Genomic DNA, 26,630 nt, shown 5'->3' with positions numbered 1-26,630 from the left:
TATGTCCCCCAACACATCTTCTGCTTGCTCATATTGTCCGTGCTCCATTGTTTCTGCAAATATTACAACATGGCAATTATTACACAAACATGACAGCAGGTGGATATATTAGTGCAAACGTAGACCTAGCTTATTCCGAGTTTGGGGTGGCCTAGGCAACGCTTCAAGGGTAGGGGCGCGGCGGGAGGGGGTAGGAGACCGACATCTTTTTTTCTAGGGTTTGGGTGTCCTCGAGAGTTTTGGTCGAGCGAGAGGGCCGGGGGGTGCTCCCGTGGTATAAGTTATCACGGTCGAGAGGGGGTATACATATCGACCGTCCATCATGTCGAAGTTATCTGGGAGGGAGTTATATATATCGACAACGACGACATACATACACGGGAAAATAATGTTATCGGGGAGGGGGTATATATCGACCCCCCCCCCACGTGTTGAAGTTATCGGGAGGGGGTTTTATATCGACAACGACGACATACATACACGGGAAAATAATGTTATCGAGGAGGGGGTATATCGACCCCCCCTCGTGTTGAAGTTATCCCCCCTCGTGTTGAAGTTATCGGGAGGGGGTAATATCGACAACGACAACATACATACACGGGAAAATAATGTTATCGGGGAGGGGGTATATCGACCCCCCCCCCCCCCCGCACGTGTTGAAGTTATCAGGAGGGGGTTATATCGACAACGACGACATATATACACAGGAAAATAATGTTATCAGGGAGGGGGTATATCGACCCCCCCTCGTGTTGAAGTTATCCCCCCTCGTGTTGAAGTTATCGGGAGGGGTATATATCGACGACGACAGACCCGATAAAACATAAGAAAACGAAGAAGAAATAAAAAGAGGAGAGAAGAAGAAAGGAATAGAGGAGAGGATTGAAGAAAAAAAAGAAGAAAAAAAAAGAAGAAGAAAAAAGAGGAGAAGAAGAAAGGAATAGAGGAGAAGAAGAAAAAATAGAAAAAATAGAAAATATTCTTCTCCTCTTCTTTTTCTTCTTTTTTCCTCTTCTTATTTATATCTCCTCTTCTTCCTCTCCTCTTCTTCTTTCTTTCCTCTTCTTATTTTCTTCTTTCCTATCCTTCTTTTTCTTCTTCTTCCCTTCCTAGCTAGATATATAAAACTTTTCTAAAATTGTAACTTTTGCATATATAAAACTTTTCCATGTGGATCATCATTTCTCATATATATCGAATATATATCCATTGTCATATATAAAAACTTTCTATATATGAACAAAAAACTTTCTATGAACAAAAAAACATTTTTGACATATATATTCATACATTTTGAACATCTACATACATACAAAAAAAATTTTGTTCACATATACATTATAGCCACATACACATATACATCACATATGAACAAAAAATTAAACTAATAAAAATAAAAAAACAGAGCCGGGGCGGCGGCTCTCACAGCGGGGGCGGCTAGGACGATGGCGACGGCGGGGGCGGGGGCGGCGAGGGCGCCGGCGCACGGGGCCGGGACGGGGCGAGGGCGCCGGCGAGCACGCGCGGGCCGGGCAGGGGGGCTCGGGGCGCCGAGGCTGCGCGCGCGAGCAGGGGAGCACGAGGCGGGGCGGCGCGTGGGGACAGGGCGACGGCGACGAGCACCGGGCGGCGACCCGTCGAGGCAAGGGCGCGGGGCGACGGCGATGAGGAGCGGGCGGCGACGGCGAGCACGGGCAGCCTGGCGGCGTCGGGGGCAACTGGCGAGGTATGTCGAAAATTTCCTAAGTGTGGACTTATATAGCAAAGCCTTTAGTCCCGGTTCGTGGCACCAACCGGGACTAAAGGTGGGCATTAGTCCCGGTTGGTGCCACCAACTGGGACCAAAGGCCTCTTTTCAGCAGCCCAAAGTGCGGGAAGCGGCGGCCTTTGGTCCCGGTTGGTGGCACCAACCGGGACTAAAGGGGGGGGCATTGGTCCCAGTTGGTGCCACCAACGGGGACCAAAGGCCTTGCGCTGCCCGCGGCCAAAAGTTTAGTCCCACCTCGCTAGTTGAGAGGGGCTCGGAGTGGTTTATAAGCCCACTGCGGCTGCCCTCTCGAGCTCCTCTCAAATGCAGGCTTACGGGTCTAATGTCACACTGTGCTGTCTGTTGGCCTATTGGGCCTTCTGCGGGCCTGAATCCTGGCCCAGGTTGGGTTTCTAGTCGTATTCAGGCCGTGGTGGCCCAATAGGTGGCAGTTTTTTAAAAAAAATCCAGTTTTTTGGTTCTGTTTTTTGCATTATTTATTTTCTTTTGTTTTTTGCTTTATTTTTTAATTCTTTTTGCTTTTAGGTCAGCAAAATTATAAATTGTCTGTTAGTGCCATTAGTTTTAGAAAACATATAAACTTTCTATTAGTGCCATTAGTTCTTTATGAAAATTCTTTTTGCTGTATTTAGTTTTTTTGTTTTCTTTTTTGCTATATTTATTTTGTTTTGTTTCTACTTACAACAAAAAAACTTATTTATTTTATTTTATTTTGTTTCTAATTACTTATTTATTTTACTTTATGATAATTCTTTCTGCTATTAAAGTTTCTATCAAAAAAAGTTCTTTATGAAAATTCTTTTTGCTTTTAATGATTAAAAATAAAAAAGAGGCGCAATGCGCGTTGATTTGCTTCAAGCCTTTCGGAATAGTGTAGACTGCACTGCACATAGCTCGATGCAGTCTACCTTATTCCTCAAGGCTTGAAGCTAAGCAACGTGAGCATTGCGCCTCTTCTTCGTCGTCTCTGCACTCAGGGCTTATAAACCGCTCCTAGTGCCTCTCAGCTAGCGAGGTGGGACTAAAAACCTGCTTAGCTAGTAAGAAACTCTAGTACCGGTTCGTGCCACGAACAAGTACTAAAGGTGCTCGTTGGGCCACAGCCTCATTAGTACCGGTTCGTGGCACCAACAGGGACCAAAGGGTGGAATTCGTACCGGTTCGTGGCACCAACAGGGACCAAAGGGTGGAATTGGTCCCGGTTCGTGCCACCAACCGGGACCAATGGCCTTGCACAGCGGCGTGGTGGTGAGTTTAGTCCCACCTCGCTAGCTAAGAGAGAGCCGCACCTGTTTATAAGGTGCGGTGCGCCTGAGCTGTCGAGCTCCTCTCTAAAGCAGGCTTACGGGCCTAACCTCTCTGCACTCAGGGCTTATAAAGCATTTCAAATGAACTCTAAAAAGGTTAAAATTTGGCATGGTATCATCATTTCATCCACATAGCATGTGCAAGAAAGTTGAGAGGGTTACGGCAAAAACTAGATGCACTTCTTGTACAAAACGGACAATGGTATCATACTCGTCTGTTACAAAGTTGGCATGGTATCATCATAATAGTTGCGGGAGAAAGTCTTCACTTTTTCTTCGCTTGTGTCATTTGCTTATTGCGCCGTAACCATGGATAATCTTCATCGTTTATCAGGATGCTTGGGTCAGCCTTGACTTTGAAGGGAGGAATTTCATGAAACTTTTCATAATCTTCAGACATGTATGTCTTGCCCTCCACTCCCACAATGTCCATTTTTCCTGAAAGAACTATGTGCCGCTTTGGCTCATCGTATGATGTATTCGCTTCCTTATCTTTTCTTTTCCTCGGTCTGGTAGACATGTCCTTCACATAGATAACCTGTGCCACATCATTGGCTAGGACGAACGGTTCGTCAGTGTACCCAAGATTGTTCAGATCCACTGTTGTCATTTCGTACTGTGGGTCTACCTGTACCCCGCCTCCTGACAGATTGACCCATTTGCACTTAAACAAAGGGACCTTAAAATCATGTCCGTAGTCAAGTTCCCATATGTCCATTATGTAACCATAATATGTGTCCTTTCCCCTCTCGGTTGCTGCATCAAAGCGGACACCGCTGTTTTGGTTGGTGCTCTTTTGATCTTGGGCGATCGTGTAAAATGTATTCCCATTTATCTCGTATCCTTTGTAAGTCAATACAGTCGAAGATGGTCCCCTGGACAACGAGTACAACTCATCACAAACAGTGGTGTCACCTCTGAGACGTGTTTCCAACCAACTGCTGAAAGTCCTGATGTGTTCACATGTAATCCAGTCGTCACACTGCTCCGGGTGTTTGGAGCGCAGACTGTTCTTGTGTTCATCGACATACGGGGTCACCAAGGTAGAGTTCTGTAGAACTGTGTAGTGTGCTTGAGACCAAGAATATCCGTCCCTGCATATTATTGAGTCCCCTCCAAGCGTGCCTTTTCCAGTCAGTCTCCCCTCATACCGCGATTTAGGGAGACCTATCTTCTTAAGGCCAGGAATGAAGTCAACACAAAACCCAATGACATCCTCTGTTTGATGGCCCATGGAGATGCTTCCTTCTGGCCTAGCGCGGTTACGGACATATTTCTTTAGGACTCCCATGAACCTCTCAAAGGGGAACATATTGTGTAGAAATACGGGCCCCAGAATGACAATCTCGTCGACTAGATGAACTAGGACGTGCGTCATGATATTGAAGAAGGATGGTGGGAACACCAGCTCGAAACTGACAAGACATTGCGCCACATCACTCCTTAGCCTTGGTATGATTTCTGGATCGATCACCTTCTGAGAGATTGCATTGAGGAATACATATAGCTTCACAATGGCTAATCGGACGTTTTCCGGTAGAAGCCCCCTCAATGCAACCGGAAGCAGTTGCGTCATAATCACGTGGCAGTCATGAGACTTTAGGTTCCGGAACTTTTTCTCTGGCATATTTATTATTCCCTTTATATTCGACGAGAAGCCAGTCGGGACCTTCATACTGAGCAGTGTTGGAAATATGCCCTAGAGGCAATAATAAATGGTTATTATTATATTTCTTTGTTCATGATAATTGTCTATTATTCATGCTATAATTGTATTGTCCGGAAATCGTAATACATGTGTGAATACATAGACCACAACGTGTCCCTAGTAAGCCTCTAGTTGACTAGCTCGTTGATCAACAGATAGTCATGGTTTCCTGACTATGGACATTGGATGTCATTGATAACGGGATCACATCATTAGGAGAATGATGTGATGGACAAGACCCAATCCTAAGCATAGCATAAAAGATCGTGTAGTTTCGTTTGCTAGAGCTTTTCCAATGTCAAGTATCTTTTCCTTAGACCATGAGATCGTGCAACTCCCGGATACCGTAGGAGTGCTTTGGGTGTGCCAAACGTCACAACGTAACTGGGTGACTATAAAGGTGCATTACGGGTATCTCCGAAAGTGTCTGTTGGGTTGGCACGGATCGAGACTGGGATTTCTCACTCCGTGTGACGGAGAGGTATCTCTGGGCCCACTCGGTAATGCATCATCATAATGAGCTCAATGTGACTAAGGTGTTAGTCACGGGATCATGCATTGCGGTACGAGTAAAGAGACTTGCCGGTAACGAGATTGAACAAGGTATTGGGATACCGACGATCGAATCTCGGGCAAGTAACATACCGATTGACAAAGGGAATTGTATACGGGATTGATTGAATCCTCGACACCGTGGTTCATCCGATGAGATCATCGTGGAACATGTGGGAGCCAACATGGGTATCCAGATCCCGCTGTTGGTTATTGACCGGAGAGGCGTCTCGGTTATGTCTGCATGTCTCCCGAACCCGTAGGGTCTACACACTTAAGGTCCGGTGACGCTAGGGTTGTAGAGATATATGTATGCGGAAACCCGAAAGTTGTTCGGAGTCCCGGATGAGATCCCGGATGTCACGAGAGGTTCCGGAATGGTCCGGAGGTGAAGAATTATATATAGGAAGTCCAGTTTCGGCCACCGGGAAAGTTTCGGGGGTTACCGGTATTGTACCGGGACCACCGGAAGGGTCCCGGGGGTCCACCGGGTGGGGCCACCTATCCCGGAGGGCCCCGTGGGCTGAAAGTGGAAGGGAACCAGCCCTTAGTGGGCTGGGGCGCCCCCCTTGGGCCTCCCCCCATGCGCCTAGGGTTGGGAACCCTAGGGGGAGTTCCCCCTTGCCTTGGGGGGCAAGGCAACCCCTTCCCCCCTTGTGGCCGCCGCCCCCCCTTGAGATCCTATCTCTTGGGGCCGGCGCCCCCCCCAGGGGTCCTATATAAAGGGGGGAGGGAGGGCAGCATACAACAGCCTTGGGCGCCTCCCTCCTCCCCTGCAACACCTCTCTCTCTCGCAGTAGCTCGGCGAAGCCCTGCAGGAGAACCGCTACATCCACTACCACGCCGTCGTGTTGTTGGATCTCCATCAACCTCTCCTTCCCCCTTGCTGGATCAAGAAGGAGGAGACGTCGCTGCACCGTACGTGTGTTGAACGCGGAGGTGCCGTCCGTTCGGCACTCGATCATCGGTGATTTGGATCACGGCGAGTACGACTCCGTCATCCACGTTCATTGGAACGCTTCCGCTCGCGATCTACAAGGGTATGTAGATGCACTCCTTTCCCCTCGTTGCTAGTAGACTCCATAGATGCATCTTGGTGAACGTAGGAAAATTTTAAAATTATGCTATGATTCCCAACAAGCAGGCATTCAAAGAAGATTTCTTTCACTTCTTTCGTAAGAGCGTAGCTGGCAGGACCTTCATACTGCTTCGGAGGCATGCCGTCTTTTTCGTGCAAACGTTGCAGGTCCTCCGGTGCCTCAGGTGTATCTTTTGTCTTCCCATACACGCCCAAGAAGCCTAGCAGGTTCACGCAAAGGTTCTTCATCACGTGCATCACGTCGATTGAAGAGCGGACCTCTAGCTCTTTCCAGTAGGGTAGGTCCCAAAATATAGATTTCTTCTTCCACATGGGTGCGTGTCCAACGTCATTCGGAACAGCTAGTCCGTCGGGACCCTTTCCAAATATTACGTGTAAATCATTGACCATAGCAAGTACGTGATCACCGGTACGCATGGCGGGCTTCTTTCGGTGATCTGCCTCGCCTTTGAAATGCTTGCCTTTCTTTCGACATTGATGGTTGGTCGGAAGAAATCGACGATGGCCCAGGTACACATTCTTCCTGCTTTTGTCCAGGTATATACTTTCAGTGTCATCTAAACAGTGCGTGCATGCGTGGTATCCCTTGTTTGTCTGTCCTGAAAGGTTACTGAGAGCGGGCCAATCATTGATGGTTACAAACAGCAACGCGTGCAGGTTAAATTCTCCTGTTTGTGCTCATCCAACGTACGTACACCGTTTCCATTCCACAGCTGTAAAAGTTCTTCAACTAATGGCCTTAGGTACACATCAATGTCGTTGCCGGGTTGCTTAGGGCCTTGGATGAGAACTGGCATCAGAATGAACTTCCGCTTCATGCACATCCAAGGAGGAAGGTTATACATACATAGAGTCACGGGCCAGGTGCTATGATTGCTGCTCTGCTCCCCGAAAGGATTAATGCCATCCGCGCTTAAACCAAACCATACGTTCCTTGGGTCAGCTGCAAACTCAGCCCAGTACTTTCTCTCGATTTTTCTCCACTACGACCCGTCAGCGGGTGCTCTCAACTTCCCGTCTTTCTTACGGTCCTCACTGTCCCATCACATCAACTTGGCATGCTCTTTGTTTCTGAACAGACGTTTCAACCGTGGTATTATAGGAGCATACCACATCACCTTCGCAGGAACCCTCTTCCTGGGGGGCTCGCCGTCAACATCACCAGGGTCATCTCGTCTGATCTTATACCGCAATGCACCGCATACCGGGCATGCGTTCAGATCCTTGTACGCACCGCGGTAGAGGATGCAGTCATTAGGGCATGCATGTATCTTCTGCACCTCCAATCCTTGAGGGCATACGACCTTCTTTGCTGCGTATGTACTGTCGGGCAATTCGTTATCCTTTGGAAGCTTCTTCTTCAATATTTTAAATAGCTTCTCAAATCCTTTGTCAGGCACAGCATTCTCTGCCTTCCACTGCAGCAATTCCAGTACGGTACCGAGCTTTGTGTTGCCATCTTCGCAATTGGGGTACAACCCTTTTTTGTGATCCTCTAACATGCGATCGAACTTCAGCTTCTCCTTTTGACTTTCGCATTGCGTCCTTGCATCGACAATGACCCGGCGGAGATCATCATCATCGGGCACTGGTTCCTCTTGATCTTCAGCAGCTTCCCCCCTTGCAGCATCATTGGGCACATCGTCTGGTTCCTCTTGATCTTCAGCAGCTTCCCCCGTTGCAGCATCACCGTATTCAGGGGGCACATAGTTGTCATCGTCCTCTTCTTCTTCGCCGTCTTCCATCATAACCCCCATTTCTCCGTGCCTCGTCCAAACATTATAGTGTGGCATGAAACCCTTGTAAAGCAGGTGGGCGTGAAGGATTTTCCGGTCAGAGTAAGACTTCGTATTCCCACATGTAGGGCATGGACAACACATAAAACCATTCTGCTTGTTTGCCTCAGCCACTTCGAGAAAATCATGCACGCCCTTAATGTACTCGGAGGTGTGTCTGCCACCGTACATCCATTGCCGGTTCATCTGCGTGCATTATATATAATTAAGTGTGTCAAAAACCATTACAGAACATCATGAATAGATAATTAAGTGACCAAATTAATAGAAGTTCATCATCACATTAGAACCAAAGTACATACATAGTTCTCATCTAACAACATATATATAGCTCTCCAGAGCATCTAATTAATTAAACCATACATTGAAACTATGTAAAACATTTCAATGCGAAAACAAATGCGATCATAATCGCAACCAAGGTAACAATTGATCCAACGGCATAATGATACCAAGCCTCGGTATGAATGGCATATTTTCTAATCTTTCTAATCTTCAAGCGCATTGCATCCATCTTGATCTTGTGATCATCGACGACATCCGCAACATGCAACTCCAATATCATCTTCTCCTCCTCAATTTTTTTATTTTTTCCTTCAAGTAATTGTTTTCTTCTTCAACTAAATTTAACCTCTCGACAATAGGGTCGGTTAGAATTTCCGGTTCAACCACCTCCTAGATAAATAAAATCTATGTCACGCTGGTCGGTATATTTGTCATAAACAATAAATGAATCAAATAGTTATAAAAAGATAATATATACCACATCCGAATCATAGACAGGACGAGGGCCGACGGGGGCGGATACCAAAACCATCACACTATGTAATAAGAAGGAATAAAATAGTAAGAAAATTAGACAAGTATCTATCTAAAGTAAGAATATTTTTTTTCAAAAAGAAGATAAGAACAAGAGGCTCACCACGGTGGTGCCGGCGACGAGATCGGCGCGGGCGGTCGACGGCGGTGAAGACGGGAATGGGACGTGACGGGCCGCTAAACCTAGACAAATCTCGAGGAAAATGGAGCTTTGAGGTCGAGCTTCGAGAGGACAAAGCTTAACTAGTGTGGCTCGGGCATTTCATCGAACACCTCATGTGCATAGGAGGTGAGCTAGAGCACCACAAAGCCCTCCCCTCGCCGGCCAGAGAAAAACAGAGCACTGGAGTGCTCTGGTCGCGGGCGAGGGGTATATATAGGCACCTCATTGGTCCCGGTTCGTGGCATGAACCGGTACTAAATCCGGGCCTTCTGTCCCGGTTCATGCCAAGAACCGGGACAAATTGTTGTGGGCCAGGAGCGAGGACCATTAGTCCCGGTTTGTGGCTCGAACCGGAACAAATGGTTCCATACGAACCGGGACCAATGCCCACGAGGCCCCGGCCGGCCCCCTGGGCTCACGAACCGGGACGAATGCCCCCATGGGTCCCGGTTCGTGACTGAACCGGGGCTAATGTGAAAACTGCCCTGTGACTATGCCATGTTTTCTACTAGTGTGATACCATGTTAGAAGGGAGAGAGAGGGATGGGTGGAATAGTTTGATGTATTGCTTGAGCCTCGTAGGCATATATATAGGAATACATGGTCACCTTGGAGTACAAGTTAAGGCAGGACCAAATCTTAGTCTATCATATACTTCCTAATAATCCTTATACTCAACAATCTAGAAGAGTGGTTCTCACAAATGCATGGAATGTGCCGAGTATTTAATTTGTATACCATGTAGATATTTTTAGTCCTATTTACCATCTTCACAATTGCATATAATACATGACATTTTGGACAGTGATACATTTTTATAGGTGTATCTCTGACCTTTATTTTCCTTACAAAATATATCATTATATTGTTAATATTACCAAAAGGACTAAGAAATATTTTTCTGTAAATTCTAATGACATTGTTCCTTATTTTTTTTCTTAATAAGTTACTCCCTCCGTCCCATAATATAAGAACGTTTTTCAAGTTGTATTATTCAGTCAAGTGCGAGGACTAACAAAAACTTCAATAGAGAGGGGTACATGCATAGTGCAAAAAAGGAATAAAAAGTGCGACAACGAACAACACTCCCGCTAGAAGTGTAGTTTACCCCCAGCCGTACTTGTTAACTTTTCTTCCCTATCCCTTTTCTTGAACTCGAACCTGGATTGTTGTTGGATGTTGTTGATGCTTGGTGTTGTTGCTTTATACTTCGTAGAAGTGTAGTTTACCAAGGTCAAGGGCAAATATATAGAGTCCAAGCATATCTTCACACACAAAGGAAAATAAATCTTAAAAATAAAAAAAGTTCTAAATTGAAAAACTAAAAATATTTCAAAAAATAATCTTTGAGATGCTTCTGGATATTCATGAGCAAAAAAAGATTTTTATCTCTATAGAAAAGGTCAGTGCTCTATTTAGGCAAATGCTTCATTGTTACAATTATTATCTTTCCATTGGGCGAAAATTGATCAGTTTTACATGAATATTATCAAGAAGGAGGACTTTACTATTTGGCCAATTTTAGTATGACCCAAGAGGTTATTTATAGCTACGATAAGTGCATGCAATCAAGTTTTGTTTTACTAAGTAAATGAATGGGCAATGGCTACTGTTTCAACTTCATTGAAAGAACAAATATTTCAGTAAGGTGTAATGAGAAAAGTATGTGAATTCCTACAAAGAATTATCGTAGAAACCCTTTTTCCCAGTGATGATAACAAATCAGCAGTCCATAGTTTTAAACTGATATAGTTTTGAGGTACATATCCGCAGCCATGTTCAATTTGTTTTGCATATAATACTTCAGAATAACATACGAGATTGAAAAACAAATAGAGAAAAATAAGGACTCATATATTAAATAAGGGAAACACAAAGGTAATTCTTGGGAGTCACGGATGGCATAGCATGGAGAAAAACCGGATAAATATAGGAAAGTAACAACCACCAGACTATGCATATTCAAGGCTAACTAGGAAGGACGATAGTTTTGCAACATGCAATCGAGTGAACTTAAGGATTCAAAAATAAGTTACTCCAAAAGCAGAAAAACATGCGCACAGCAGTTCTTTCCTTTTTGCCATAAGATTGTTTAACATGATTTCAACTGTACATAATTTCTTGGCGTCTCAAACTTCCTTTAAAATTAGCAAACATGTGCCAATATACCAATGTACAGAGAAAATACCCTCTGAGCCATAACTAAATCAGATGTGCAAAAGATGAATCAAGGACATTCACCTCGCAAAAAAAGAGAGTATATTCGAAGTTTCAAATTAAAACAGTCATAAAATAGAAAATTACTCTTCTGGGCCATGAGTTAAATATTATCATTAAACTTTAATCATCATTATGTTCTGGAGTGTTTGTAGCTACAAAACTAATCGGGAATTAAGAACTTTTTTAAATCAAGCATAGTTTTTTTGTAATACCAGACCTACATCATGTAGAGACAGAATGGACAGACCGGGCGCTAGAGATCCAAGCCATTATGAACACCTATTGGAGAGCTCATTTCTATATGGCAGTAGATCTAGACTCAAGGTTGGTAAGCAACTAGGTTGAGAGACTGGAGTCCTATTGAGGATGAAAATCCGTCGAAGGAGAGTGAATTTGGGAGGCAGAGGCACGAGTGAATTGGATTGCATGGGCATGTGCACTGTACATGAGCTTAATGGCATGCCTACACATGTCGTTAAAGTAGGGAAGTTAGAAAAAAGGAGAGGCCCATTTTGGTGTATATGGGCTGCTGGTCAATTCAGTTCATGCATGATGAAAACGGGTGACATATCTGAACACAAACAATTAGTGACACTACTAGGAAAATGCTTATACATAGAAGTTTAACATTAGCGTTTGTTTGTGCCCCCACGCTACTGGTAATTATCAGTAGCGCTGGGCACAAAGAACGCTACTGGTATAGATTAGCAGCAGCGCTTGTTTCCTTTGGGCATGCTACTAGTAAATATCTCCGACCGTTGCCCCGCGGACAGGTTATACTACTAGCGCGGGTTTGCTAGGATGCGCTGGCACTAGAAACATAGTCATAGCGCGGGTCGCCACATGCGCTACAACTAACCCAGCCCAGCGAGACAAGCAACCCAGTCCAGCGAACAACCTCTCTCATTTTCCTCCTCTTCCTCCCGCGAACCCTCGCCGCCGCCACCAACAACGGGCGAATCCGGCTACTTCCCCGGGCCCTCGCTGGAGCAAAGCACATTCACGAGTTCTCCTGGCGACCGCGCTTCCTTCCCTCCGGCCAGATCCTCTCTTCCCGGCCGCAAGCGCTCGTGCTCGACCCCTCCCCGCGGCTAGGGTTTCGGCTGCCTCCAACTCCGGCGCGGTGAGCTCTCCTCTTCCCTCGATTCATGCCCTCCTCTCTCCCCTTATTTCTTCTCTCCCCGCCCCCCTCACTAGTTTCTTCAATTCGGTGCCGCAGCCACCCTCCTCCATGGGCGAGGACGACCACCACGGCACGCACATGGTCGAGCTTGCCGTCGTCTGCTCCAGTGCGGTGCTGGGCCAACGACCTCCACCTCCACGGCTCCTAGCTTGGGTAAGCACCCCCATCACCATGGTCATTTCACTTTCTTCCTCCTTTTTGCATCATGTTCTTGCTGCTCCATTGATTTGTTCATGGAGGTCATAACTCTATCCTTTTGCTGCATCTAAAAGCTGGTACTCTGCCAGTCTTGATAATACACATGGACTCACATTTGGATCTCTGTATGATTGGTGTTTTATTAGATGTTCAGACGCATGGTCTTGGCAGCAGTGTTGGACACTATCATCTTGTACTGTTGTCACACATGGCATTGACCAAACAGTGAGCACAGGTGATAACCCACAAGTATAGGGGATCGCAACAGTTTTCGAGGGTAGAGTATTCAACCCAAATTTATAGATTCGACACAAGGGGAGCCAAAGAATATTTGAAGGTATTAGCAGCTGAGTTGTCAATTCAACCACACCTGGAGATTAATTATCTGCAGCAACATGATCAGTAGCAAAGTAATATGATAGTTTTGATAATAGTGATGGCAGTAACAGTAACGGTAACAGTGATAGCAGTATTTTGTAACAAGTGTAACAGTGATGATAGCAGTAGTAACGCAGCAAGATCAATATAAGATAAATTCGTAGGCATTGGATCGGTGACTTGTTGAATGATATTCATCATGTGACAGCTATAACCTAGGGCGATACGGCACTAGCTCCAGTTCATCGATATAATGTAGGCATGTATTCCATAAATAGTCATACGTGCTTTATTAAAAGAACTTGCATGACATCTTTTGTCCTACCCTCCCGTGGCAGCGGGGTCCATATTGGAAACTAAGAGATATTAAGGCCTCCTTTTAATAGAGAACCGGAACAAAGCATTAACACATAGTGAATACATGAACTCCTCAAACTACGGTCATCACCGGGAATGGGCCCGGTTGTTGTCACTCCGGGGTTGCCATATCATAACACGTAGTAGGTGACTATAACTTGCAAGATCGGATCTAAAACATGGATATAATGATGAATTCATAAACGGTTCAGATCTGAGTTCATGGCACCTAGGCCCAAAATGACAAGCATTAAGCATAGCAAAGTCATAGCAACATCAATCTAAGAACATAGTGGATACTAGGGATCAAGCCCTAACAAAACTAACTCGATTACATGATGAATCTCATCCAACTCCTCACCGACCAGCGAGCCTACGAAGGAATTACTCACTCCCGGTGGGGAGCATCATGAAATTGGCGATGGAGAAGGGTTGGTGATGACGAAGAACGAAGACCCCCCTCTCCGGAGCCCCAAATGGACTCCAGATCTGCCCTCCCGAGGAAGAACAGGGCTTGGCGGCAGCTCCGCCTCGTGGAACGTGATAATTCTTTCTCCCTGATATTTTTCTGGAAATATGTGAATTTATAGTATAGGGGGGTCGTCAGCGGGGCCACCAGGTGGGTACAACCCACCTGGGCGCGCCCTGGTAGGTTGTGCCCAACCAGGGGCCCCTCTCTGATGGGTCTTGGCTCCAGAAATTCTTATTATTGATATAAAAAATCCTCGCAAAGTTTCGTTCCATTCCGAGAACTTTTATTTCTGCACAAAACAACACCATGGTAGTTCTGCTGAAAACAGTGTCAGTCAGGGGTTAGTTTTATTCAAATCATGCAAATTAGAGTCCAAAACAAGAGGAAAAGCATGAGAAAAAGTATACGTTGGAGACGTATCAACAAGCCCATGCTTCGTGAACTCTTTGGGTAAACACAGGTAGCAATCGTCGAAGCAGTTTGATTGGTGCTTATATGTGATAAACATTGCAGTTCTTCGTAGTAATACCGTGTGCTAGGTACCTGATTCATTCATTTATAACTGAAAACAATCTTGAGGGCCTCAGAAAAACAAAAGGTTAACTGAAGAAGAAGAAAATCAATACTGAAGGAATTAACCAGCAAAAGATGAGGATGATTACTGTGGGGGTTTACAGTACTGCACAATAATTTTCTGTCAAAAAACTAAAGTTAGTGACAAAAGAAACTGAAGTAATTGAAAACCAAAGCAATTTAGGAGCCTCAACTAGTTATGTAGCAGTAGTACTACCTAGGACCATCGGCCAGATTTGTCTAAATTTATACACATCAAACAGAAAAGGGACAGGTTGAATATGCAACCACAACAGAGAGCATGACACAATCTATAATGTCCTCTGCTCTTCAGAGGGATCGGAGCTACAAAATTAGTTTTCCTTTGTAAAACGAAGATGTAGGCGTCAATAACAAAATGTGCTGAGATTTCATGATTATACTAGCAGTACTTCTTCCTCACTAATAATCAACTAAGGCCAGGCATGTTATTTCGCAGACTAGATTAGTTCAGTAGAATTCATACTTCATACTGCATAGTACATCACCTATTATTAATGGTCCCAAGTACATTAATGGTTACATAAAGATCAGGTCTAACTAGTAGAGAGGAAGATTAATTACACATCTTCTGTCAACTACTAAGGCTTCCTGTGTTATTTTGTAGACTAGATTAGTTCAGTAGAATTCCAATTAGATCAGGTACAACGTCTGTTGATGGTATCAAGTACATATGGCGATGAGTAGTAGTAGTTGGAACCAGTCAAGGGGAAATTGCTATTAGGACAAGCAGAGTACAGTAGGTGGTGATCAGGATGCCCGAAAGCGTTTTGACAAGGCTAGCCTTCTGTACGACCAGGTAATGCTGTTCTCAGTTCATTTCAAAGTTACAATATTAAACATGTCTTAAAGGTGATTCTGAAGCTTGTGTCATGGGTTCAATCTTGTGGCAGCAATAACAAAGTTCAATATGTTGGCTTATTGTGAACAAAATGATAGAGTTGTATATTCTCCTATTTTTGTTTTGGTGTTTGTTTACGCTGTTCCCGTCAACCTGCCAATATGATAGCCAACTTTCACTATAATCAGAAGGAGTCTGTTTGCCATAATGTGTAGATATTATTTCTATGTTATTTTTCTGTCTACTAACTCCTTGTTGCTAAAACAGTGACCCATGGTAAAAATTAATCTACTATAAGCATAATCTACTTTTTGCTGCATTTTACTGCAGCGTGGCACCGATATGATAGCTTTATTCAATTTCTGCTGTTGATCAGCATGCTATCATTTGTAGCTGTTATTGCATTTTTGACAAAAGTCGGGTTTGTTTTTAAAAAGGGTCTCGCTGACTGATTTGTGTTCTCACCCAGGCTCATGAAAGGTATTTATCCTTGAAGAAACAAACAATGAAAGACAAAGCAACTGCAGTTGAGGATGTAAGTTCCTTTCTTTATTTCACATTATCGAACTTTTGTTAGAAGCCATGATCACTAACTAGCTCCACAGTGCCAGATCATCATTTGAGCAAGCTCGTTTCAACCTGGTAGGTGTACTGCTTCCCTGTATCTCTATTCACTATATCTCTATTTGAGCAAGCCAGATTTGGACGCTGACGCGTACTAACAAGTTTTTACTTTCTCAACTTGGCCGCAGGGGTGATCGACACGAAGTACCGCAGCCTGGTGGGCGTCGTGCTCTTCAATCACTCGGAGGTGGACTTCACCGGGAAGCCCGGAGACCGCGTCGCACAGATGATCGCAACGCCGGAGGTCGCCGAGGTGGAGGACCTCGATGCCATCGTTCGGGGGCGGAGGGGGGAGGGAGGATTTGGGTCCATCGGCATCTGCACTCCGAGTCTTGGTAGATACATCTAGATAAGTGGTTTGGTTGTTTGTGTCTGATGTTAAAGGGGATCTCGTGATCTCTTTGAGTTGAGATGTTCAATGTTTCATTCATGAATGCTGCAATTCTTAAGATGGTTCTGTGAGCTTAGTTTATTGCACTGGCCATGTCTTGATTTGCTAAAAAGTTCCTGCTGCGTCTGACTTTTATTTTTTTAATATCTAATTAGATAGCTGTAGCGTGGGTGGGAAATGGCACGCTACTAGTGCTTAGGATAGCAGTAGCGCAGGTGTGGAATAGTGGTAGCATGGGTGGCACCGCGCTACTATTAACTTTTTAGCTGTAGCGCGGGGTAAAAAACATGCTACTGCTAAAATTTAGTTGTAGCGCCTTAGTAGTAGCGCGGGAACCCACGCTACTGGTATGCAGAAAACCAACGCTACTGGCAGTGTTTTTCCTAGTAGTGTGATGAAAACAGCAAACCAAACACCATAAATCAATAAACCAGAAATATCAGCCTACTCAGTTCAGTTCAGTTCTTTGTTTTTGTTATAAAAATTGTTCACCTCTAACCGTAATAGCCTGCAAATAATTTTTTGTAACTTATGACTGAGAAATGGCACGTCAAAGCCTATGTCACTCTCTAGTTAGACTGAAAAGCAGACGAAAATCATCAGCCAAATGCTTGTTATGTACTCCTTCCGGCCCTTTTTAGTTCGTATATAAAATTTGTCTGAAGTTAAACCTCATAAACTTTGACCAAGTTTATAGAAAAAATTACCAACATTCAAAATGTGAAATTAACAACATTAGATGCGTCATGACTTTAGTTTCATACTGTATAAGTTTAGCATTGTAGATGTTAATATTTTTTCATACAAATATGGTTACGAAGTTTGACTTCAGACAATTCTTATATGCAAGGACCGGAGGGAGTAATAGTATAGTCGGGCCCACATATATGTACATGCTCACACACAGAGACCTACTCGGCCATGCGCACAACAGCCAACTCCAACTTTGACTAAACCCGTCCGTAGGGCAACATCCTTTGACTTGTAGTGCAAGCTAGCACAACATGCAAGCCATGCAATTGACTCGATTTACTCCGAGTACAATCACAATACGGATAACATAGCTAACTCCATCAGCATCCATAGCCAGAGCAATATCGAACTCCATCTGCACGCGGTTTGCTTAAAGAATACGCTGATGGATGGAATCCGGGTGGTGCGCGGTCAGTACCCAATACGTAGCCTAGTCGATCGCGCATCATGCACGATCTATATATACAGAAATGTTTGCGTTCCTCTAGCTCAACCCTAGCTCCCTCCCCCCTTTCCTCGATCTCCTGCTTCCACCTCCGATCCATCGCCAAGCCCCGCATCAAGTCCACGAGAAGCGAAGCCCTAGTCAAGCTCGAGCGCCATGGCTGCCGGCAAGCGACCAGCTGCCGGCCACGGGACGGATCAAGAACCAGAAATCTCCTGCTGCAAGAGGAGGCGCGTCCGCCTCGGAAGCACCGCGGCCTTCGAGTTCGATGACACGCCCTGCCTCGGCGAGGGCAGCTTCGGCGCCGTCCTCAAGGCGCGCCACCGCGTCACGGGCAAGACCGTCGCCATCAAGGTCCTCCGCTCCCACGGTGATCTTGCCACCGCCAACAAAGAGATCCAGGACGAGGCCGGCTTCCTCGAGGCCTGCACCCCGAACCCTTACGTCGTCGGCTCCCACGGACTCTTCCGCGACCCTGAGACCTACAAGCTCTGCCTCGCCATGGACTACGTCGGGCCCAACCTCCACGCTTTCTTGTCCGAGAGGCCGCCGCTACCGGAGGCCATCGTGAAAGCCTACATGTGGCAGCTCCTCACCGGCGCCAACAAGATGCACAGCCACCGCATCCTCCACCGCGACATCAAGCCCCACAACATCCTGGTCGGGGAAGGAGGAAAGATCCTAAAGTTCTGCGACCTCGGGCTGGCCATGTCCTTGAAGACCGCGAGGAAGCCGTACGAGTTCGCCGGCACCATGCCCTACATGGCCCCCGAGATGCTCCTGGGGAGGCCGGACTACGACGCGGGCGTCGACGTGTGGTCGCTGGGATGCGTCATGGCCGAGATGCTGACCGGCAGGATGCTGTTCAAGGCCGACAAGAAGGACGACAGGGCCGCCCAGCTCTCGGCCATCTTCCGCGTTCTTGGCTTCCCGGACGAGAGCACGTGGCCGGACTTCGTCGCGGCCGAGGTGCCGCGAGTGTTCTTCTCTGCGCAGGCGCAGCAGCACAACACAAACACGCTGGGAAACCTCTTCCCCCGGGAGACCTTGTCCCAGGACGGCTTCCAAGTCTTGAAAGGGCTCCTCGAGTGCAACCCGGCGAAGCGGCTGACGACGGCCGCCGCCCTCCAACTCCCGTGGTTCGCGCCCAAGCTCCACACCGACGACGTGATCGAGCCGTTGCCGCCAATAAGGAGGAACGTTGTGCGGATCAAGATCGTTCCGGCGGGGACACTCAAGAAGAAGAATGTGCTGCGGATCAAGTTCACTCCGCCGGCGACACCCAAGAAGAAGAACCTGCGGCGGATCAAGGTTATCCCACCGGCGACGCCAGGAACAAAGAAGAACCTGCTGCAGCGGATCAAGGTCATCCCACCGGCGACACCACAAATGAAGAACGTGCTCAGAATACCACTTGCGATGTGGAACAAGGCCATGTAGTGTAGCTAGCTAGATGCTTGCTAGCATATGTGCTTCCCGGTGCAAATCGTAGCATGGTGGTTTTGCCTTTTTGCTGACCTTTTGAAACCTTGTACTGCTATTTTGGAAAGGGCTTGTCATCGCCGCCCTTGTCCATCTAGCTATATGTAATTGCTTGGAGATGATGTCCCTCGAACTGAGCATGTTGTAAATCAGTCATGTTTAATACTGTATATATCATCATCATTGCCCTTCTACTTCTATATATGTCCTTTTGTTAATCTAGCGGAGTGGCCATCGCAAATTTGAGGGCATCATACTAACTGCATGAAATGTGCTAAATATTTATTTATATACCATTTAGATATTTTTGAAATAAACTTGACCTTGTATGGTACTTGTAAAAACATCCACAAAAAAGAAAAGAAAACATTGACTTCTTTTCAGAATAAACAAATATTTCGGCCGAAATAGCGTGAATAGTGACCTATAATAGTAAATAAATCTTGTTTTTTGCCCTAAAGTCAACGCTAGTTTTTTATTCATGAAAATTTATATACTAGTGCAAATTATTTAAAAAAAGTTCTAAACTTTTTGACTTTCTTAAAATTATTAATTCGTTTCCCCATATTAGGTGTATATACACCCAGGAATCAAAGGGTATTTTCCGAGGTGCATGCATACTACATGCAATTAGCAATTCCCAAAAAAATGAATAAAAAGTGTAACAACGAACAACACTCCCACTAGAAGTGTACTTTACCAAGGTAAAGGGCAAATATAGTGTCAGAAGCCCATGTTCACACACAAAGGAAAATTAAATCTGAAAAAAAGATTTAATTTAAAAAACTTTTAAAAATAATCTTTGAGATGCTTATGGATATTCATGAACAAACAAACATTGTTATTTTTATAGAAAAAAAGTTAGTGCTCCATTTAGGCAAATGTTTAAGTGTTACAATTATTATCTTTTCATTGGGCGAAAATTGACCGGTTTTACATGAATAGTATCAAGAAGAAAGAGGACTTGGCTATTTGGCCAATTTTAGTTTGACCCGAGAGGTTATTTATAGCTACGGTAAGTGCTTAATACTGACAAATTTGCGCCAGCGTTGAGGCTACGGTGTCCATGGTACGAATGGACAGAGCCAACAAAGTTGTGGGTTGGCATGGAAAACCCATGTGACCAGGACGACCTTAACTTCTTCTATGCATCCACCACCATATCATTTTGGGCAATGGAGCTACACCGCCTTTCTGGGACTCCCCTTGGCTCCTCGGCCGCAAGCCTAGGGACATCGCCCCCTCATCGACGACGCGTCCAGGAGAAAAAGTTGGAAGGTGCTTGAGGCCGGCAAGGAAAATGCTTGGATCTTCAAGATCAACCCAGCCACCATGGTGTCCGCCTAGCACATCAGTCAATTCTTCACCTCATGGGTGCTTATTAATGATTTCCACCTTGACGACCACATCGAGGATGACATCGTGTGGAAGCTTGCGGAGAGTGGGCACTACTCTGCGGCCTCGGCTTATCGCGCGCAATTCTTGGGGAGAGTCATGTCACCTCTGGACTCCATGCTTTGGAAGGCTTGGGCGTCGCCGAAAGTCAAATTTTTTGCTTGGTTGGCCATCCAAAACAGGATCTGAACGATGGATAGATTCGCCAAGCGAGGTTGGCCAAATTATGGTCTTCGTCCTCTTTGCAAAATGGTCCAGAAAACCGGAGCACACTTGCTTTTCAATTGCTGGTTCACCTTGAGGTTATGGAATTTGGTCAAAGAGTGGCTCCACCTTGACGGCATTGACAAGCACCAGACTGCATATTTAAGGCTAACTAGGAAGGACGATAGTTTTGCGACTTGTAGTAGAGTGAACTTAAGGATACAAAAATAAGTTACTCCAAAAGCAGAGAAGAAAAAACACGCGTGCAGTAGCTCTTGCCTTTTTGCAATAAGATTGTTTAACATGATTTCAACTGTACATAATTTCTTTGGCGTCTCAAACTTCATGTAAAATTGGTAGACATATGACAATATACCAATGTGGGCGTGCCCGGACGTGTCCGGGACTCTCATATTCGTCTCAGATTTGAGCTGGATATGGGGAGTGTTGGTCAGTCCGAGCGTTTGAGCCGGTCATGGGGAGCTTGTTGGGTGCCAAATTTTTATCCGGTCGTTTGAAATGGATATGAAAAGCCTAGTTGTAGATGCTCTAAGTTGCCCCACCATTTGGTCGTAGAATCTAAACCAGTTTGACAAATTAGTGTAATCTAAACTAGTTCAGCAAATTAATTTAAACCGCAAAGACTTTTGAGCAAACAAGAGAGAAATAGCCTACAAGGCCTGACCGACGTCCAACCGACTCCCTCTCTTCTTTCTTCTGCCGTTTATTTAAGAACTACTCTACGAGCGTTTTTATACTATATTAGTATAAAAAACGCTTTTATATTTATAAGACGGAGGGAGTAGTATATCACCCAGAAATCGGAATCTTTGCCTCCAGGTGGTGCACTGTCGCTGTCGTGACCCTCCCACCTCCACCGAACAACTCTGTGACTGTGAAGTGTATCAGCAAAAATCCGTAGAAACTAAACAGAGAGCACCATTTAAAACGACAAACTCGTTCATACACAAAAATGGCGCATCGATTGGTCCAGCGCGAATGAACAGCTTTCGCTTTCCTTTTTGCAAAGGAAGAAGAAGTTCATCGCCTGAAAAAACATTCATGGGAACAAGCAAAGAATAAATCTACTCAACAGAAGAGAGAAGAGGCACGGATCTCCAGAAACACCCACCAGCTTGTTCCTTCTCGTGCTCTCCGCGCTGTTCCCCGGGCCGCCGCGTCGCTCCAAGAAGCCAGCGGCACCAAAGCCCTGTGCCGAGTGAGTGAGGGATAGCAGAGCAGGAGCGTCCCGTGAAGCCTCCTGGGGCCCGAGGAAGCGGTGGCCTCAGCTCCGAAGCAGCTCGCCCGACCGCCGGATCTCCCGGCCTCCCGCGCGCGCCGGCGCGGCTCTCCCGATTGGTTGCCGACGCCTGACGGGGACTGAGTGGTTGGTGGAGGAAGGGGAAAGGTGGGGTCTCGCTTCCTTCTTCCTACTTTAGCGTCTTTTCTCGCAGATGTCGAGTTTGGGATCTTTGCCTCTTCTAACAGACGGCAGCATTTCCTGACCTCCTGTGTATGATCCTACTGTTACTGATCCGAGTGGTTAATCCCGTTAATTTGCAATTGCCTGCCCCATGGTGTCATCGGGGCTGATGAATTCCGTGCATTGTTTGGGCCAATTCAGCCTCAGGGCATCGTCTCACTGCTTAATTATGCACGATTTTCGGCATCTGATTCTGATGTGAAACCCTCGGCGAAATGGTGAGCTTACAGAACGAACACACAATTGTATCCTGATTTTTTGCTTTTATATATGTTCTGCTAGGTAAGGAAGCATGGCGGCGAGGCATCTCCTCCTTCTCGCGCTTGTCTGCCTACATGCTCCGCACTCGGCTTCGGCTCAGCAGCCGGAGGAGGCGACGGTCATAGTTAAAGGATCCACTAAAATTGCTGTGACGGATGTGAATTACATCTGCGCCACCATTGACTGGTGGCCGCCGGAGAAGTGCAACTACAATCAGTGCCCATGGGGCCAATCTTCCATTCTGAATTTGGTACGCTTATCTTCTTGACTTGTTGTCAGTAAGTAATAGGCTGTTAATGTACATTGCGGTTCATGGACTGACTTGCTTTTCGTGTTCATGTTGTTCCCAACAACTGGTTTGTTCAGGATTTGGATCACCCCTTTCTGGCTCAAGCCATTCAAGGTATAATATTTTAGTCTTCATTCAGTAGTTGCTGCTGGGTCTATGTTAGTTGTTTTTCTAGACTATGTACTATGATCTATGCTCATAATTTGCCCACCTACTGTGAACTTTGTATTCCAAAAAAGGTTATGTTCTCTCTGCAATGATACTATCGCTTGTTACGGTCTCTAGTTTATCAAGTATCACAAGATATGTAAGGCAACTGCTCCAGAATTCTGACATAATACAGTATGCAGCATATGTAGTTACAGTCATGTCAGTGGATTTTTTCGAAAAAAAAAAGTCATGTCAGTAGATTATAATTATTTTGACTTGCAGAAATATTTTGTAATTGTAGGCATTAGTTGGTTACTTTGATGAATATATAAAAATATCTTTATTCTGTCTGCAGAATTTCATAATTTGAGGATTAGGCTGGGAGGCTCTTTGCAAGACCGAGTTGTTTACGATGTTGGGACAAATAGTCCGTGCTCTCCATTCACAAATGTGTCAAATGGTTTGTTTGGTTTTTCAGCCGGTTGTCTAAGTATGGATAGGTGGGATAAACTGAATGATCTATTCCAAAAAACAGGGTGAGGCGTCTAATATCAAGTTTTTTGAATTTAGCATGCATAACTTGTGTCAGATGTTCACATATTGTGCTCGCATAGCCATAACCATGTGATATTGCATTTCCATCATTGTTCTGGATGCTTTTTTAACCTACTGATAGTTGAAGAAAATAACCAGCAGCCTTGTTTTTTCTGCATGTCTTCTCGACATTATATTTTGTTTAGGGAGGAGATATGGTAAAAGTGAAACCAAGCCAGATGAAGTTATCAACATAACTAAGTGAAATATATGTACAAGGAACTGATGTGCACAATGAGGGACATGTGCTTGTTTAGCATCATTTGTTCATTTTATAAGTGCTCAACAGAACTAGCTCATGGGTGAACACAAATCTATCTGCAGAGCAATTATCACATTTGGTCTGAATGCACTCCATGGAAGGTATAATGTCCAACGTTCCTTCTGGGCAGGGAAGTGGAACTCTACAAACACCTATGATTTTGTCGAATACACAATCTCAAAAGGATATCCAGTTGACTCGTGGGAATTCGGTAATCTACTGTATTTTTTTGTTATGTGCTCAGCTCTTCTATGTTATCCCTTCTGAGTTCTGAAGGCATGAATATTTTTTTCTTGTCAGGTAATGAGCTGAGTGGGCATGGAACCGGGGCAAGAGTTGACGCCAAACTTTATGGAAAGGATGTAATTGAACTTAAATCCATACTCCGGCAGTTGTATAGGACACCGCTCTCCCAGCCACTCCTGTTAGCCCCTGGAGGATTCTTTGATCAACAGTGGTACACCCAGTTACTTCAGACTTCAGGTCACGGTGTTGTTAATGCCTTGACGCATCACATTTACAATCTTGGTGGAGGTATGTGATATGTCGCTTTTGCTGTGGTGGCATTTAGAAAAGGCTCATTTTGGTGCTCCAAAATCATATCTTGATGTTTTGCATGACTTAGAGATATCAGAAGGAATGACTCTGAGAATTTTGTAGGCAGGACTTCGCTAATGTTATGTACTTCCTCCGTTCCTAAATATAAGTCTTTTTAGAGATTCCAATATGGACTACATACGGACCAAAATGAGTGAATCTACACGCTAAAATATGTCTATATACATCTGTATGCAGTTCATATTGAAATCTCTAGAAAGAATCGGCCCACGAGCCAGACCCAGGAAGAATACGAAGTCCAATTTCCTCAACCGCGCACACGGATAAGACGCGAGACAGTTTCTGAGGGATAGAAGTCTTGATCGGGCCAAGCCAGCATAACAGTTAGTAGTTCGCACTACTTTCTCTTCCGAAGCGCGCACATTCGAGTTCAGTATGGATGCACTGAGCGCTTAAGACCACTCGCTGGATGATATGGTCAATCATACTCCAGAGTGGGGACAGCATAACAATAACATTCTCTCTTTAGATTCGAGATGTATTGATCGAGACGTGCCTCACTCTAGTGTACAGCTATATTTAGGAACAGAGGGAGTACATGTCTTACTAATGGTTGTCCCCTGCAATAAAATAATATATTGCCGTGCTGTTTTAAATTTTTAATTTGGGTGCTTCTTGTGATACATAATGTGAAGGAAAGGCATCATGAAATTCCTAAAAAAAAGGGCTTACATAAACTGTTTTTTGAAGGAATAGCAAGCTCTTTCTTAACATCCTAATACAGTAGTAGAATTTATTCAACCAGTTGATGTGATTAATATATAGAATGCATCAGCGGTGACACTTTGTTTTCAGGGGATGATGTCCACCTTATGAGGAAGATAGTAGATCCTAAGTACCTAGATCGTGCTGAAGACACTTACCGGGACATGCAACTTACCCTTCAAAGGCATGGAACATGGGCTTCTTCTTGGGTTAGTGAAAGCGGTGGGGTGTTCAACAATGGCCGTCAACTGGTGTCAAATACTTTCATGAACAGCATCTGGTCAGCTCTCAACATTTTCTCATGAAATTTACACAAGTACAACATTGGTGTAGATGTATCTTTCTTTCTTTCTTTTTTGTGAAGGATGTAGACGTATCTTGTGTGAGCAAAAAGTCGTGACGTAATTTCAACGCAAACAGGTACCTCGATCAACTTGGAATGGCATCGAAGTACAACACAAAAGTGTTCTGCAGGCAGACTCTCATCGGTGGCAACTACGGTCTGCTTGACACGCAGACGTTCTTGCCAAATCCTGATTACTACAGGCAAGACTCACCTTTGTAAACTTCTTTTAGGCGGTTGCTGCAGTGTTTTCCAGAACGCGGCTCTTATGTGCTTTTTTAATTCAAGGACACCGGCTCTTATGTGCTGACCCCTCCTTTTGTTCGCAGTGCTCTGCTATGGCATCGGCTTATGGGCAATGGAGTTCTGTCAGTCGATATAAATGCACCGCGTAAGCTGCGTGCTTATGCCCACTGCAGCAAGCGACACGTAAGAATCCGACGCTTTCACCTTCTTAAAGCGGAACTGGTTGGGATAGTTTCAGATATTCTTAGATTTGTTGCCAACTTTCAAGTGATATGGCTATTCTACTTAGTTTGCTAAGTTTGTTGTGTCTGGAGAGTTACTTCAACTATATCATTGAAACATGTGCTAGTTCAACCATTTCTGCTGTTCTGAACAAAGCTTGCTTATTCCACAACGCAGAAAGGGATCACGCTCCTCCTGATCAATCTGAGCAACAGCACCGTGTACAATGTGACCCTCCAGAACGACCTCAACGTGAGCGTCGAGAGGAGAACTGGCCACCGGAGGCGCAGCGGCGGCCTGAGAAGAGCAGTGTCATGGCTGGGAAGCAAGCAGTCGAGCGAGAGCACGAAGAGGGACGAGTACCATTTGACCGCCAAGGACGGCGACCACCAGAGCAGGACGATGCTGCTCAACGGCGTCCCGCTGGAGCTGGGAGACGACGGCGGCGTGCCGGCCCTGAACCCGGTGCCCGCCGGCGTGGATTCGCCCGTGCACCTGGCCCCGACGTCGATCGCCTTTGTGGTCCTGCCGAGGTTCGAGGCCAAAGCCTGTTCTTGAGGGAAGAAGGTTTTTTGTTCATTTTGTGGTGTGGAGATATAATCGTATAAAAGAGGAAAACGAGCAGAAGTATATCAATGCAAACATTCAAAGAGCTTGCCAAGGCTTTATTTATAAATTAAAAGTTTTAAT

General features: G+C 45.3%; 2 protein-coding genes across 2 annotated transcripts; both read left to right on the top strand.

Moving 5' to 3' along the window:
* The first annotated feature begins 17,842 nt into the window (after positions 1-17,842).
* Positions 17,843-19,126, top strand: LOC109780665 (putative cyclin-dependent kinase F-2). Its single transcript, XM_020339243.1, has one exon. The coding sequence runs from the start codon at positions 17,843-17,845 to the stop codon at positions 19,124-19,126; it is 1,284 nt and encodes a 427-aa protein (XP_020194832.1).
* Positions 19,127-21,698: 2,572 nt separating this feature from the next.
* On the top strand, positions 21,699-26,629 carry LOC109780669 (heparanase-like protein 2). Its single transcript, XM_020339245.4, has 10 exons — positions 21,699-22,175; positions 22,533-22,761; positions 22,878-22,914; positions 23,306-23,486; positions 23,869-24,017; positions 24,107-24,340; positions 25,220-25,409; positions 25,550-25,675; positions 25,802-25,901; positions 26,118-26,629. The coding sequence occupies exons 2-10, from the start codon at positions 22,543-22,545 to the stop codon at positions 26,496-26,498; spliced, it is 1,617 nt and encodes a 538-aa protein (XP_020194834.1). The 5' UTR covers positions 21,699-22,175; positions 22,533-22,542; the 3' UTR covers positions 26,499-26,629.
* The last annotated feature ends 1 nt before the right edge of the window (position 26,630 follows it).

Source organism: Aegilops tauschii, chromosome 4 (genome assembly GCF_002575655.3).
Source record: "Aegilops tauschii subsp. strangulata cultivar AL8/78 chromosome 4, Aet v6.0, whole genome shotgun sequence".
NCBI classification, from domain to species: domain Eukaryota; kingdom Viridiplantae; phylum Streptophyta; class Magnoliopsida; order Poales; family Poaceae; genus Aegilops; species Aegilops tauschii.
Note: the sequence above shows the minus strand (reverse complement) of the source record. Positions and strands in the feature narration are given on the sequence as shown.

Coding starts and splice junctions, on each gene's coding strand:
- LOC109780665 (XM_020339243.1), top strand. CDS start 17,843: ATGGCTGCCGGCAAGCGACCAGCTGCCGGCCACGGGACGGATCAAGAA.
- LOC109780669 (XM_020339245.4), top strand. CDS start 22,543: ATGGCGGCGAGGCATCTCCTCCTTCTCGCGCTTGTCTGCCTACATGCT. Junction 22,762..22,877: donor AATCTTCCATTCTGAATTTG/GTACGCTTATCT, acceptor TGGTTTGTTCAG/GATTTGGATCACCCCTTTCT. Junction 25,410..25,549: donor ACTTTCATGAACAGCATCTG/GTCAGCTCTCAA, acceptor CAACGCAAACAG/GTACCTCGATCAACTTGGAA.